Source organism: Lepisosteus platostomus, chromosome 15, assembly GCF_059453375.1.
Source record: "Lepisosteus platostomus isolate fLepPlt1 chromosome 15, fLepPlt1.hap1, whole genome shotgun sequence".
NCBI classification, from domain to species: domain Eukaryota; kingdom Metazoa; phylum Chordata; class Actinopteri; order Semionotiformes; family Lepisosteidae; genus Lepisosteus; species Lepisosteus platostomus.
The window spans coordinates 27,755,092-27,770,260 of record NC_142625.1 but is presented as its reverse complement, the minus strand read 5'-3'; the positions used below and the strand labels follow the sequence as shown (position 1 = coordinate 27,770,260).

The 15,169-nt window shown below is 37.2% G+C and overlaps 1 protein-coding gene across 2 annotated transcripts in view; it reads right to left on the bottom strand.

The window, feature by feature from the left end:
* mmp24 (matrix metallopeptidase 24) overlaps positions 1-14,622 on the bottom strand; it is a 33,311-nt gene extending 18,689 nt beyond the window's left edge. The window contains exon 1 of one of the 2 annotated variants that reach the window (XM_088608023.1): positions 14,091-14,622. In XM_088608023.1, coding sequence (XP_088464149.1) covers positions 14,091-14,216 — 126 coding nt within the window. In that variant the 5' untranslated portion in view covers positions 14,217-14,622. Of the gene's footprint in view, positions 1-6,888; positions 7,428-14,090 lie in introns of those variants that run through there. The other variant, XM_088608024.1, reaches the window with a different exon arrangement.
* Positions 14,623-15,169: the final 547 nt, after the last annotated feature.

Below are 15,169 nucleotides of genomic sequence, written 5' to 3'. Positions count from 1 at the left end.
AATTGTATTAGACAAGATACAGTGAAATAAATGGGAAGCAAATTTTGTTATGGAGAAAAAAACTTAAAAAATTACTCTGTAGACCATCTCATAATAATGATAAAAAATGAGAGTAGGCAATCTGGCCCATCTAATGCATTTGGTAAAAAGGCACCTCCTCACAAGATTGCTTGGTTATCTTAGGCTGTGCTTATCATAAAACCTCCTTCACACAAGGTATCACCACCTTACAATTTATAGCCCTACCGCACAAAGAAGTAGAAGATATTCAACTTTATATTCAACACAAACTCAGACACAAGACCCCTCCATAAGTGAGCTGCTTCAGTGGGTCGATTTTCTTTATAAATATTTTAATAAGAAAATGAATTTTTAAAACCTGTGGTTTATTCAATAGGGATCAGTTAGAGCAGCCTACACTTACTTGTAGGTCTATTGCTGCTACTTTCTTTTCAAACAGAACATTACAGAAATAATAGTAATCTGCAACGAAGAACAGTATAAACATACTCTAGTCATGTAAGATGGCTCAGTTTAAAGTGAGGTTTGAATTAGAGCGATTAGAGAACCCTCCTTTCAATAAACAGAACTGTGGGATAACACATAGACATCAACACTGAACATAAATTTGGACAAAGAAAGTAAGGAAGAAATATCACAAAATTTAAATAATTTAAATAATTTCATAAATAATTTTACCATAAATCTAAAATGAAAGTGCATTGCAGAAAAAAATATTGCCTCAAAACCCATTGTGGACATAAAAAAGATTGTGAAATGAACTTGAAAACGTTTTGCCTTGTAATGAAATTTGTTCCATTTACTGTCAATTAAATATATTTTGAATATGTGGGTCAGGGCATCTTGGTTGATGCCAAACCACAGTTTGTGTTGCAAATGTAATGTCTTATCTGTCCCAGTACACCTGTCTAGCATGAAATTACTTCATGCTCTTTGAACATGAGCAGTTAATAATCCCTCCAATCACTACAGGTGTCCACTGCTTGGAAGCATGACCATAATTTCTTCATTTAGATAGAGCAACATTATGTTATCAAAAAAGTTTGGAGGATGGGTTTTTACAATCTGTACAAACTGTACACATTTGAATCAAGAGTTTGTTTTGTACATATAACCCACAGTGTCTTTTTTCAGTGTGAAAAATCATGTCAGTCCATGCAGGAGTCTTCATGTAATTTGCTCCATCAAAGCTCTTTTCCAGCAGTTTTACTCCTCTTCAGTTCACAGGAGAACATAAATGAAAGTGAGTGAGGAGCTGCATCAGAGTATTTTTTACATTTTCCAGTGAACAAAAGGCTTCAGTTTTAATGTTAAAGATTTTATAATATACTATAAAAGGTTGAATGTAATTATAGTGCAATTCCAGAAATAAATGAAACAGTAAAGTCTCACTGCAAAGGAACAAGTAGAGGTTGATTCCAAGCTGAAAGTAGAAAGAACAAACACAACATTGATATCTGAAAAAGGCTCAACAGCCAAAACGTTGTTTCTTCTTTCTACTTTTCAGAATGCACTTGACCTTGTTCCTAAATGAGAGACAAGTTGATAAATGACCCGTTTATATTAATTTAATTTTATGGGTGATTCACCAAAGAGTTAAGAAAAGGGTAAATTTCTACACATTTGTATACAGATGCACTTTGCTTGATGGTATTTTTGTAAAACATTAAATATACAGCTAAAATTCCTGTTTTATCAGTGAAAATAAATATTTTTAACTGTTACTCAAACCTCTCCTCAGGCCCATTCAAAACACACCAGATCAGAACTATACTGTACATCTCAAGTGTAATGCAGAGGTACAAAGCAACAGCATGGTGAACAAGGGCATGGCTGACATACAGGAGCCTGTGACTTCAGCACACTGACCACCTGGACAGACTCCATTAAATGAGTTTGAAACAGCTACTATGCTGAATTTGATATCATAATCTCATAGGCAGAACAACATTAACATAAGTACAAGACCCAGATTGTAATACCTGACAATAAACAATTGTTGCTTAAGATTAGTAGAACAAGCTAATGTAGTCGTGCCAACTGAAGCTGCCTCTCACAGCTCAGGGGAAATAATTAAAATTAAATAATTCACTAATGTTTTTATATTACAATTACTAGAACATCATTAAAGCACCAAACAAGAGTGGATTTGCATTCATAAAACCACCACAAACCCAACTAATGAAAGCCATATTTGGGGTTTAGGAAAACCAGATGGTATCGGCACTGAAGAGGTACTCGGTTTTCTCTTTAACACGAAGCTCTATGATTCCATACGACATGCTTCTCTGCCATTTCTTTTATGTTGTATTCTGATGAGACTAAATAAGGAAATGGAACTGACCTGGGTTAAAATCAACATACGATATTTACCGTGGTTTCTCATTGACAATATACTAGTCCATTCATTCTATCTCATTCAACTTCTTTAAGCTGTGCCTTCATGGTCTACTTTCCTAAAATTGTAAACCTTAGACTTAGATTCAGGTGACAGGATGAACAATTGTACAGTTCTTGGGCCATAGGTTCAATTCCATACCTGGGTGTGGAGTTTATATGGTCTCCCTATGTGTTGTGTTTTTTTTCCTCTGGGTGCTCTGGTTTCCCTTGTAGTCCAAAGACAACACTGGTAAGTTGACTGGCTTCTGGGGACACTGGCCCCGGTGTAAGGATGTTTGTGTCTGTGCCCTGTGATGAACTGGGGCTTCTGTCCTAGGGGAATCCTGCATTGTGCCTCTTGCTTGCCAGGATAGGCTCCGGCTCCTCTGTGACCCTGAATTAAAAGAACTGTCTAGAAAATGGATGGATGTTTTAGACACTACCTGTACAGTTTCCTACCATATTGTGATCACAGCTTGGGATCCCAGAACCTAAATATTATCTCTTCTCTGTTTTCCTGACTGTGTCTTGGGTGTTTGACATTTTTGCTCAATAGATGTAGTTCAATACCGGCATTCCCTCTTGTATCTCTGATGAACTAAGTAACCATTAACCATGTGTATGGTTTCAGTTCCTGCTGCTCATGTGCTTGTAGGCTTTTCCTAGTCTATTGTATCTGAGGAAAGTCTCATTATTAAGAGCTGTGGTTGCTATACAGATCCCTGTTGAAATACACAATTCAACACCAAAAAAGCAACATGAATAGGCATGTCTGGAATTGACTTTAGACTGCACTGTAAGATTCTCATGAAAATACCCCCTTCGTTAGCAATCTTAGCAGTATGTATTCTAGCATCCCATCACAGCTGTCACAAAAAAACTATATACCATACTATTACCAGAACCAGACCTCCAACCTGTTAAAATACTCTGGGGCACATATTACTGCTCCTTTCTGTTTCTTTACTTAATAATAACTTTACTTAAAAGGCTGGAGCAGTGGCACTGTGGCTAAGGGCCTGTGGCTGGAAGGTTGCTAGTTCAAATCCCACAGCTGGCAAAGGAATCCTACTTCTGTTGGGACCCTGAGCAAGGCCCTTAACCCTAACTGCTCCAGGCATACTATACAATGGGTGACCCTGTGCTCTGACCCCAAGCATCTCTCCCTGTCTATGTCTCATGGAGAGCAAGCTGGGGTATGTGAAAAGACAAGTTTCTAATGCAAGAAATTGTATATGGCTAATAAAGTGATCTTATCTAATAAGCAAAAATAACAGTGAGAGAGAAATTAAAATCTATTTCTTCTAAACAGCATCAGTTAATACCTGATATATTTTTTTATTTCCATATAAACGGTAACACTATAATTAACCAGCACAACACCAATAGGTACATCTCTGGTGCTTCTAGAGATCACGTGTTATATTATGTTATATTTTAACTAATCCTTTGCTTCTTCTGCTTGGGCATTTGGCCCCATTAGAATGTCCCTTCATTCCCTGAATCAGTGGTTCTCAAACTGTGGTACGCGTACCACCGCCATGCCATATGACCCCAGAACTTTGTTGTGTACACTGAAAAATTGGGACGGGTTTTCATATTTTCTATTTTAATAAAATTAGTTTGTGTAATACGCAGCCTATGTACTATGCGCGCTAATACTTGAGTGGACACAACAGCTACTATATAATTCTATGCCATAGCCTACGAACGCAAGTGACCAACTGTATCTAAAAAAGTTATCTCCAGCAAATAAGGAGGTAGGAGAATGTGCGTGATTTTGGAACACCGCCAATGTTGTGAGCACAGGAAAGCATAGAAATGCATACTACGAACGCTGGCAGTCTTGTGAGCACAGGAAAGCGTGATAGATAGAAATATATTTAAGAACTGTTCTAGGTTAATTTGAGGAAAAATACACAGAGCGTCTCTGCGTTTCGCTCCCATGCGCATGAAATAAAAACTTATTTTAACTTCTGAGAAACTCCTGAAATGGAAAAGGGGAAAAATCCAAGCTTGCGGATTGCTAAAGCAGGTAAGCCGCACACTACTTGTGAAGAACTTTGTTTACCGTTGGCAAAAGAGCTGACGCGTATTATGTGTGGAGAAAAAGCTGCTGAACAGCTCGACCTGTTGCTCCCTCCGAAAGACACAGTCACTCACAGAATTATTGATATGGCGGATGATGTCAAAAGTAACGTGATAGAGCACGTTAAGATGAGCAGTTGCTTTTCGTTGCAATTAGATGAGTCTATAAATGTCGTTGATTTGGCCAATTTGCACGTTTACGTTTGATACGAGTTTGAGGGCATGTTCCATGAGGACTTTCTGTTTTGTAAGCCGCTACCAACAGGAACTACAGGAGAGCACATATTTCAGCTTCTGAATGAATTTATCGAAGAGAATGGCATCAACTGGATGCAATGCGTCGCAGTTTGTACAGATGGTGCTAGAGCGATGACAACCCAAAACAGTGGTGTTTCACTAATTAGAGAGGTTGCTCCAGATATGAACTGCAGCATCCACCGCGAGGCCTTGGCCGTTAAGAAAATGCCTGACGATTTAAAATCTGTTAGACTCTGTTGTGAATTGTATCAAGGCTCGACCAATGAATTCACATCTGCTCTAGAAGCTTAACAGATCTTAAGCTAAAAAGAGGTTTTAAAGTAGACTGTGGTGGTCTGTATTGCATTACTGTGTTTTTATTCAATCGTGCAGTATAACATGGTTGAACCTTTCAGTAATCTGGTTAAAAAACTCTTCTGGAATTAAGGAACATGCAATACAGTGTTAGTACAGTATGACTGCACTGCTCCATCTACAGCCCTCTAGTGCCGAGTCGGACGGTGTGTAGGACACCTTCCTCTCTCTGGCGACACCTGTCTCCTCAACCTGTTCTAGCCAAAACTTTACATGTGTTTGGAATTATATTCCCTGCAAATCTTGGACTATCCTCTTGGCTGTAATGTTGTGACAGCATATCCAGCTGTCTCATACAGACTTTCCTGATAATGTAATTACTTAATTCCAAATCAGACAAAGGTTTTGAAACAGAAGTACTCTGAACTAAAAATATGGAATTAATGGACACTTTTTACCCAAATTCCAGTGTTTAATTTAAACACTGAATTAAACTAATTCATTAACAAAAACATTACATAGACCAAGACCATTCTGACACTACACAGGGTCTGAGAAAAGTTATTTTTGGTCATAATACATTGTGACCTAGATTGGGCCAAATAGAATAAAACACAGAATTACTCAAATTGATCTCCATTACTCCATGATATTATGTCAAGCATCTTTTATTTCACACTAAATAAGATTACACAGTGTATTCAAACACAATCGGAGTAAAACATTGCAGGATATGGTTGAGATAAGCACTGACATGCTGGCAATGACACTGAAGACTCACTTCTCAACATAGTGGACTTGCCCATGAACGACAAGGAGTACAGTAAGATGCTCAAGGAAAAGGAGGACAGAGAGGGAAAGAAGAGGAAGGGGGAAGGGGAGGTTAAGAGTCATCTGGGGATAAGGGAGGAATGCAGTTCAGCAGTAACAAACCAAAACTGCTCTTCTCTGAAGATAAGACTGAATAATGCAGTTGAATCAGTAATGAATGTGCATGACTGAGGCAACAAACTACCAAGGCTTTTGAGCTAATATTTAAACTGGTTGTACAAGACCAGTGAAGGCTTCAATTGCCATTATCCTTCTTGTTAAATTTCCTTAAAAATACAAATGGATTTTATGCTTTCTCTGATGAAACATGAAATTAAACCTGACTCTTCCAGATCCAAGTAGTACTGAAATCTTAAAAATAAATGCAGAATTGTCATATAATCTTTCATAAAAGATTAGATGCCAGGAGAGACAACAAATTATGCTGAAGACTTATATGGGACCTAATATAATAATTCAACATTCCCAGGACCTCAGGATAAATAGTGAAACACAAACCAGAGGTTACAAGTAGTAACTTCATAGAAGTGCATTTAAATCTGATAACTGTAGGTACTTCTTAACTCAAAGGGTTGTGGGAGAATGGAAAAGCTGTCCAGCCAGGCTATGTGCCAACAGCTGTAACCACAAAGCAACTGTGCTGTCCTATAAGATAACAAATGTGAACATTTGTACACTATAAAACAATACAACTGTAATACTGTATTAAATTAATTCATTTAATAATGATTCTTTTTTACAAATTACATCAATAAAAAAATAATCCTGTGTGTTAAAGATCTTGAAATCATATTTTATTTAAAGACATATTTTTCTTTAAGTATACAAATATCAGGACCTCCAGGTGACTGAATCAGGATCTTTACTGGGTCGTGTCCGAGTTGAATAATAATCCACCTGAGATTTTCCATAACTCACAGAGGGCTGAGGGAACTAAGAGGCAAGGATGGAATGTGAAAATATATAATAATAATAATAATAATAATAATAATAATAATAATAATAATAATAGCTTACACTTATATAGCGCTTTTCTGGACACTCCACTCAAAGAACTTTACAGGTAATGGGGATCCCCTCCACCACCACCAATGTGCAGCATCCACCCGGATGATGCGATAGCAGCCATAGTGCGCCAGAACGCTCACCACACACCAGCTCTCAGCGATACAGATGCTCCATTTTGGTGGTAAGAATTGTCTGGTCTGATTTGTCCTCAGACAGTCTTTTGTTCAGTTGAAATGACATTGAACCATTAACCTCAGCTCACTTGTAACGAACAGTTCTTTCCGGACCCTATGCGGATGACACAATCCGAAGAAGTGGGGAAACACTGGGGAAACGTCATGCAGGAAAACGGGGCTGAAGACAGGGGGGCGTGTCCAAGGTGCACTGGTGCACGGGGGAGGTGTGGCCGAGGCAAACAATCCAAAAGAATAATGCTTAGAGGGTATCCAAAACACAAGGGTAAGTCCAAAACTAGGAGATCCATCAAAACACGGAATTAAAACCAGAAGCCGGGTCGGAACCGGCGGACAGGGAACGGGAACGGAGATTAAAACCTTAACGGGACCAGGCGCTTCCAGGTCCCAGACTCGCACGGCACGGAAACCAGATGCAGAGCCCGGATGAGTGTCAGCGCCTGGCTTTTAAGGTGGGTTGGGAATAGGAAACAGGTGCACAGAATAAAGTCTCAAGTGAAAGGGCTGGAGCACCCTTAAGGAGGGGGGACTATAATCGTGACATCACTGATGTCTTTAACGTTAGAAGACCCTTAGATCAGGTCACCTGAGCCAATACGTGAACACAACATAATGAAACACTCCTGATAAAAAAATATGATGCATGCTTTGTTATACTTGCATATGTGAGAAAGAAAATTCCAGAAATGGAATAATCAACATTTTACATTAAATCACACGATTCCACCCTAGAGGGTAATGTGTTCAAATCCCAGGTGGGAATTTGTAGCTGTTACACTGTTTACAAAGGTATTCACTCAGGTTACTTCAGTAAATACCTTGTTTTATAGATGAGTTGTCTCCAGGTCCTCATTGTATATACAAATGTATTCTCAATTTAGTTACCCATTTAAAGCATTTAATTTAAAAAACAATATTGATACAGATAAGGAGGATTCTGTAGCTGAAACATTAGTTTGTTTTACTATTCACTTTTCAGCTTGGAATCAGTATGATCATTTAAAAAAAGTGTACCAATCATGAATCATACCAATCTTAGCACATTCTGACATTTAGATCTCTGTTATGTTATAATCTTATTCTCAGTATTTCTTTTAAGCTAATGCAGTGCAAAACATGTCACATTGGATCTATTCTACATTTTTAGTTCGTAATTCTATCTGCCACTCAGAAAAATATGCATTCATGCAATATGTCACCAAATTGCCTTTTAAGAATCCATGCTAAAGCTTGTATTTTACATTAATTCCTCAGCAGTCGCAGAAATCCTACAACAACATAGTTTACCTGAAAAAACTACTTTATCTGAGTGTCTGATTTGTCTACATAAGCCAAATGTCCTGTTTCCCAGGGTATAGGATATACAGTATGAGGCTACATCACCCAAACCATACTGGGCAAAAATACAGTTTCTCAAACTAATAATACACGTGAATAACACTCAAAACATGAAAAAAAATATCTTCTGTTTGTAACTTTAGATTTGGGACATAAGTTATTGTGATACTTTCTTGGGCTATCCACTACTCAGTCTTGCAACTCAAAACAAGACCACAAACCCTTTGAGCCCTACAGAAATATTGTATTACTCCTCCAAGCTCCTGTGATCTGTGAACTAAGCAAACATTTGTAAGTCTGACTTAAAATGGCTGACTGCTAATCTTTAATTATTCTGCTTTGGAGCCTCATTATCAACATAAAAAGGTTTCATGCAAGGCAGCCAATCAATCATCCCTGGAAATAGAAAACTGCAAATGAATTAAAAGCTGTCAAGTGACTCAACACCAAAACCTCACGAACCTTTATGTGGAAGAGTAAAGGCAAACTTTCAAAAAGAATATAGTAACTTCACTAAATGAAACAGTCCATTATCATTGAACCTAAATGTAATAGAATTATCTGTCTTATTCACAATATATGCCTAAGGAGATAAACCAGTCAAAACAGTTTCTTACACAAGAGCTCCTTGAACAAGATAGAAGTCTGCATGGGATAGGATGCTTTTATACTCCATGTTTTGAACATGAATAAATTTAACCTCATACAAGCATTTTAACTCTAAGAGACGCAGTATTCTCTTTGAAGTAACATCTTCCTAAGGAGAAGCACAAATACAGAGTGAAAATAACTTTTTTATGTCAATACAAAAATTTTATCTGGCGGAAAACCAACACAGCAAATCATCCAGTCAGCACCATCCATACAGTCCAGTATTGTTGCAGCAGAATATTAGAAGAAAACCTGTATCAGTCTGCTAAGGACTTAGGGCTACAGTGAAAAATCATTTTTCAGTATGGTAATGATCCAAAGCACAAGGCAAAAGATACACTGTAGTTGCTAAAGAAAAAGAAAGTGAATGTCCTGGAGTGGCCCAGTGAAAGTCCTGACATGAATACTATTAAGAGTCCCCGGAAAGACGTGGAAACTGTTTTTTTTAAGCAAGCCCTTGGCAACTTCAGAGAGCTTGATCAAATAATCTGCAGAGAAGAATGGGTAAAAACTGTATCAAACTGGTGTGAAAACTTTGTAGAGACTTATCCAGAGACTTTAATTGCTGCCAAAGGTGCATCTGGTATCTGAATTCTTATTCAATTAACATATTTTATTTTTTTCTCTTTAGTTTTCACAGACATTAATGTAATTTGTCTGAAACCTAGAAATCTTCATGTTGAACATTCAGGTTTTGAGTAAAATATTAAGCTGTATGTATAGTAAAAATATATATTAATCATTTTGTGATTTAACAAAATGGGACACTATAGGAAGGGTGTGAATACTGTTTAGACAGATTTACATGTTGATTATACAGACAATTGTTTAAAAGTGAACTGTCCGTCCTCATAGGAAGGTACTCTTTCACAACTGAAAAGGGCTAAAAAAAAATTCTCACTCCCCAGAGAGCATCAGGCACTACTGTTCTTATACAGACAGGTTACAATGATTATCTTTGTTGGATACATACAAATGGGAACAACTGTATTAATTTCATCTCAGCCAAATACAGGAGGTAGCACAATCCTATTACTTGCCTTAATGTAAAAGGGTTCCAGCTTAAAAAGCTAATGATATATGCAATGCATTTCTTCAGATTTAGAGGTTAATTGTATCTTCAATACACTCATTTTGTGACCATGTATACAGCTGAATATGTTGGAAAAATCTGGATAAATTGCTTAAACTTGCTTAAGGCTATGGGAGCCATGTCCCTACCTTTTGAACATGCAATCCCCCCATTACTGTAAGTATTGAGAGCTGCAACAATTATTTAAAACTGCTGCTCACTCATCACTCTGTACTCTTGCTAATTGTTTTTGAAAGAAGATTGGTAAACTTGATAAGTATCTTTTCATTTGCAAAGGGTTCAAGGTTTCATAATAAGTATAAGCAGTTGTGGTCACATTTAAACTCACTGAGTACTTAAAGCACCACAGCTTTTGATTCTTGTGTAAATGTATTTATACTGTACTTTGCACGTTCCATTTTTCCCTGACAGGCTTCCCAGTCCCTATTGACAAGCACCCTATCCCACGAAGCTGCCATCGCCATTGCCTGACGGTTGGCATGGTGGTGACTGGGTGATGCGCTGTGTTGCGGCTTGCAACAGTCATTACACTCTAGATTCAATGACTTCCAACTCACACACAGAACTCTGCAAATCTTTCAGAGTAACAGATGGCTTCACAGTGGCATCCCTAACCGGTCTCCTGTTTGGCCAGTTGCTCATTTTGGAAGGGTGGCCTTATCTGTGAAGTGTCTGGGAGTTCTGATGCACATTCCACTTCTTAATGATAGACATCACAGCACTCTAATAGGAATGTGATCCTGATATGTCCTTCTACAACTTTATCTCTAATTTGTTTCAAAAGCTCCTTAGTCTTTGTCTCCACTGTCAATTTGTCATGAGTGTGGGCTGTGGCTTGAAATGTAATATCTATCATAGGGAAATTACAGAGACAAACATATTTATTCTGAAGTTAAGTTATACCATTTTGGTTACACACAGACAGACACCATTAAACCAATGTTGTGACCTTTCAAACTATTTTTGTGCACCTGAACTGATTTAGGGTTGCCGCACCAAATGTGTTGAATACTTATGTAACTCAGAATCTTCCTTTACAATTTTCCTTTACAATTTAATGTAATATATGTTAAAATGTTTTTCTAATTTTAAAATCAGCTTGATCTAGTCTTCATTGATAAATATAAAGCCCTGTTTGAATGTGTCAAGTTTGCAAAGCTGACAGTAAAAAGTTTAGAAGCCATGCAGAGGAGAGAATACTGAATGCAAGGCACTCTATACGAAGAAACAAAATTAAATAATGGAACAGAAATACAGACTGTAGGCATTCAAAATACAATCAATCATTATTTGAATATCGAGGAAAAGACAAAAAGGACTAAAATCTAATTTGTCATGCTGTTTTAATACCACTTCAGAGTTCAGTAATTCATGTTTTAATCATCTGAATGCTTTGCCAGTTGAAGAGAACTGTGGATTACCTTTTCTAAACAAAAAATGTCTCATCTATAATTTATGATGTTCTACAAATGTTTCTGGAAGAAATCCACTTATCAAGATTATTACTAAAGTTAATGGAGTGTGCAGAGTTTTCTTGCAGTGATATACAAATTTGCCTTACAAGTGAAGCAAAGTTTGAAAAAAATATATACATTTATTATTTTAGCAATACAATTAAAGAAATAGGGATATCACTCTGACACCTAGTTATTAAAATTCTACACATGAATCTGGTAAATTAAAAAAGTGCTTACTGAGTAAATACATCTGTATGAAGTACACCTTGAGCACTTTAACCTTCTCTTCCCACTTCAGCAACAAATTGAACTAGCAGCAGTAAAACAGTATTTCCCCAACCACCGTGACCCTTGTAAACAGTTCCCAATGAGGTCTGGGACACAGCAGTCCTGCTAAACTCGGCTTCCTAAGGTTAAACATTTCAACAGAATGGACACCCTAGGAGACCACACATTGCTTTGCAGTTCGCCTCTACCAAGAGATGCAGGATTAAAGACAAATAGGAAAAAGCCACTTTCTTTATGGTTCATTGTAGAGGGGTGAGGTTAAAATAATCAGGAATGGAAGATTTAGAATATTTAGATCTTTCTGTTTCAGCCTACTGCACTGGTTAGCTTTAAAGCAAAGCAATCATTCACTATCAGAGGAAGTGTTGTTATTTTTTACAGTGCATACAGTGCATGCATCCTTTGAAATGACTTTCGTACTTCTTAGACTTCCCTAAAATGATCAGGGCTACCACGCTTCGTTTCTGCCCGAGACGAGCTGGAATGCTATGGTGGAACGAACCGACTATTTCACAGAATTCTAAAACCTAAAACTGCTTTCTTACCTCACTGGAGAAAATCCTGGACGTAATTACTGTACGTAATTAGGACTATTTTTTACACGAAATTGATCAGTCAGCATTTTTGTAACTTCAGAGTACTTTTTATTCTACAGCAAAAAAAACCCTATTAATCGTGGCAGCCAATTACAGACATACAGTAAATACGAAACTGAAAAGCCACAGTTTATACCTCTCACCCCCAACCACAAGCCATCGTTTCTACAATGACTTCAAAGTAATCCCTACAGTTCCCGCGTTTAATCATCTGTGTTAACATGAAGAACAATGCAGACATGGACTCCAATTTCAAATTTGATAAAGATATGCATGTGATAACTGCATAATTTGTTTGTTTTATCTTTTGTTAGGAATTTTCAGGATAAAAGAAGTGCATATTTCCACAAGAATAATAGTGTATTCCTGTTTCTTTCTATCTTGTTGAAACGTCCTTTCGGTGCCATTTTAATCAACTAACTCTCTTAACACATTACATATGAAGAGTTCAATCGAACATAATTAGTAATCCTATTTAATACAATATATACGGTACATTCTGCTTTTAACGCTACATGTCACCAGTGCCCCCTTCTGCTCTCATGCGTCTCTTTGCTGTTTTGATAAATTATGAAAGAAGCTATATTTGGAATCCAGAAGAATTCTGATTTTTGCGCTGCACACATGAAAGCAAGCGCAGGTGTCGTCGTGTTTCACTGGCATTGTCTATTTTGTGTTCTGTCATTGCAAAAATAAAAACGATTCAGAATATAATGTATATAATTAATTCAACAGCACAGGGAGAAGGGCGGGTGAGAGATGTTAAATTTATCTCGAATGATGGAGGTTATTGTGAATCGTGTTTCGTATAGGTGGGTGAATTCTAAACAGTAACACAAATCGTAGCACGCGTTTTACTATTTCTAAGGAAATAAAAGGCCAGGCCAGTATAGTTTTTGTATATTATTCAACCACATCAAGACAGACTTCAGAGTGAAACGTCAGAGCCGAATCTTGATGTTAATAATATTATTTATTTTAGAAGTGAATATTAATGTATGCAATCAAAATAATACAGTGAATAATGCGCGAAAATAAATGTGTATCAAGTGAAAAGAACTTATTTAGACCCCTTATTTCGTTCATTACTACAAATCAATTGACATGGCAAACGTTTTCAGCAATACATCAAGACAAACGCATCTTTGAATAAAAACAAAAAATTGGCAGTAAAATCAACACCCTATGTTCCCCATTATTCTATAAGCTGGTTTACAATATATAAAGGTACATCTATACATTTTAATTGTATCTGTAGAAATACAGCCACATACAGATTTTATGATGTACCTCAGTCTTTTATTGTTATATATTTCCGTCTTCTAACAATTATAGCCATGGTAACTAATGTGACGACTGTTATTCCACTCAAATACTGCTTTGCTGTAACATTGATATCCTCATAGCTAAATCTGTATTCGATGCCTGTAAAATCTGCGTGTAAATAACCTATTTCACAAATTACACGTTTCAGTGCGATTTCTAGCCAACAGTGGTAGTATCGAATTGGTTCAAACAGAGAATAAAATGCTTGTACATGCAAAGCGATGCTTTGAAAGAAATTCCACTCGTCGTTTCGGTTCTTCTGACCTACCTCTACGATGAAGGTCTTCTCTTCTCCACAGACTGAGACTACCCAGAATAAAATATGAAAATAGCAGGTTTTCCAACAGAAACCGGGAAGCCCAGCTTTCCTCCGCTTTACTCCCATTCCCGTCATGGCTAACCCCTGTTATCCCCCTCGGTCTGTTTTTGGGTTTCCAGTCTTAGATCCCGGCTTTATTCCTTAGTGGACTGAAGCTCCTTTATTCCCTTTTCAGGTTTATTTTCACCGCAGACCAGGCACTAAACTCGGGCCCCCATTGCGCAGACTCTATTCTTAAAGCCGAACGCCTTGCTGAAGTACAGTACTGAACTGGCAAAGCTTTCTTGACTGAGCTCTTCTGCAGCGTAAGCTTTGGCAGCCTGACTGGGGACGCGCATCTCCGAGATGCCACATCAGTTGCTCCGCCACAGGCAAACATTAAGCTCCACAGCTAAATACTTAATTATAGAATGAGATTGCATTGCTTTATGAGTAACCGCTTTCGGAGTGCATACTGTCTCTATCGCGCCGTTAAAGCCAATCCTAATTTCCTCAGTTTTTTGTTTGCCTTTTGTTGCAGAGAAGAAAAAAAAACAATCTCTATGGCTGATGCTCACAGTTAGTGGTGTCCAAGGGTGATAGTGCATGTCGAGGATAATTGAGGGTTTATTCTGGTTCAGAACTTATTGTTTTAATGCAGTTTTTTTTTTACTGGTGATACAAAATATAGAGGTTAATATACCCAAAATCTCCAGATGCATTAAACACTTATTCTATCTTTATTTTACATAAATGTTTATTCAGAAAGTCTGTATCTAAACATTAATATCCCAGTGTTAAATGGACAAAAATAAATATATAAAGTTTGGAGTCACTTTGCCTGTTTGCCTGTTGTTTGCACAAGGTAGTTTGAGGTGAACAGTTACAGCAATAATTAAATATGTGTTTTATGCTAGAAAACATTAAAAAGATGTGTTTAGAACACTTGGTAAAAATATTTAATATGTTAAAAATACAAGTACACAATAAATGTATGCTCCTCTCATCGCCTCTCAAAATAATGGATGGAATTGAGAGAAAATAAAGAA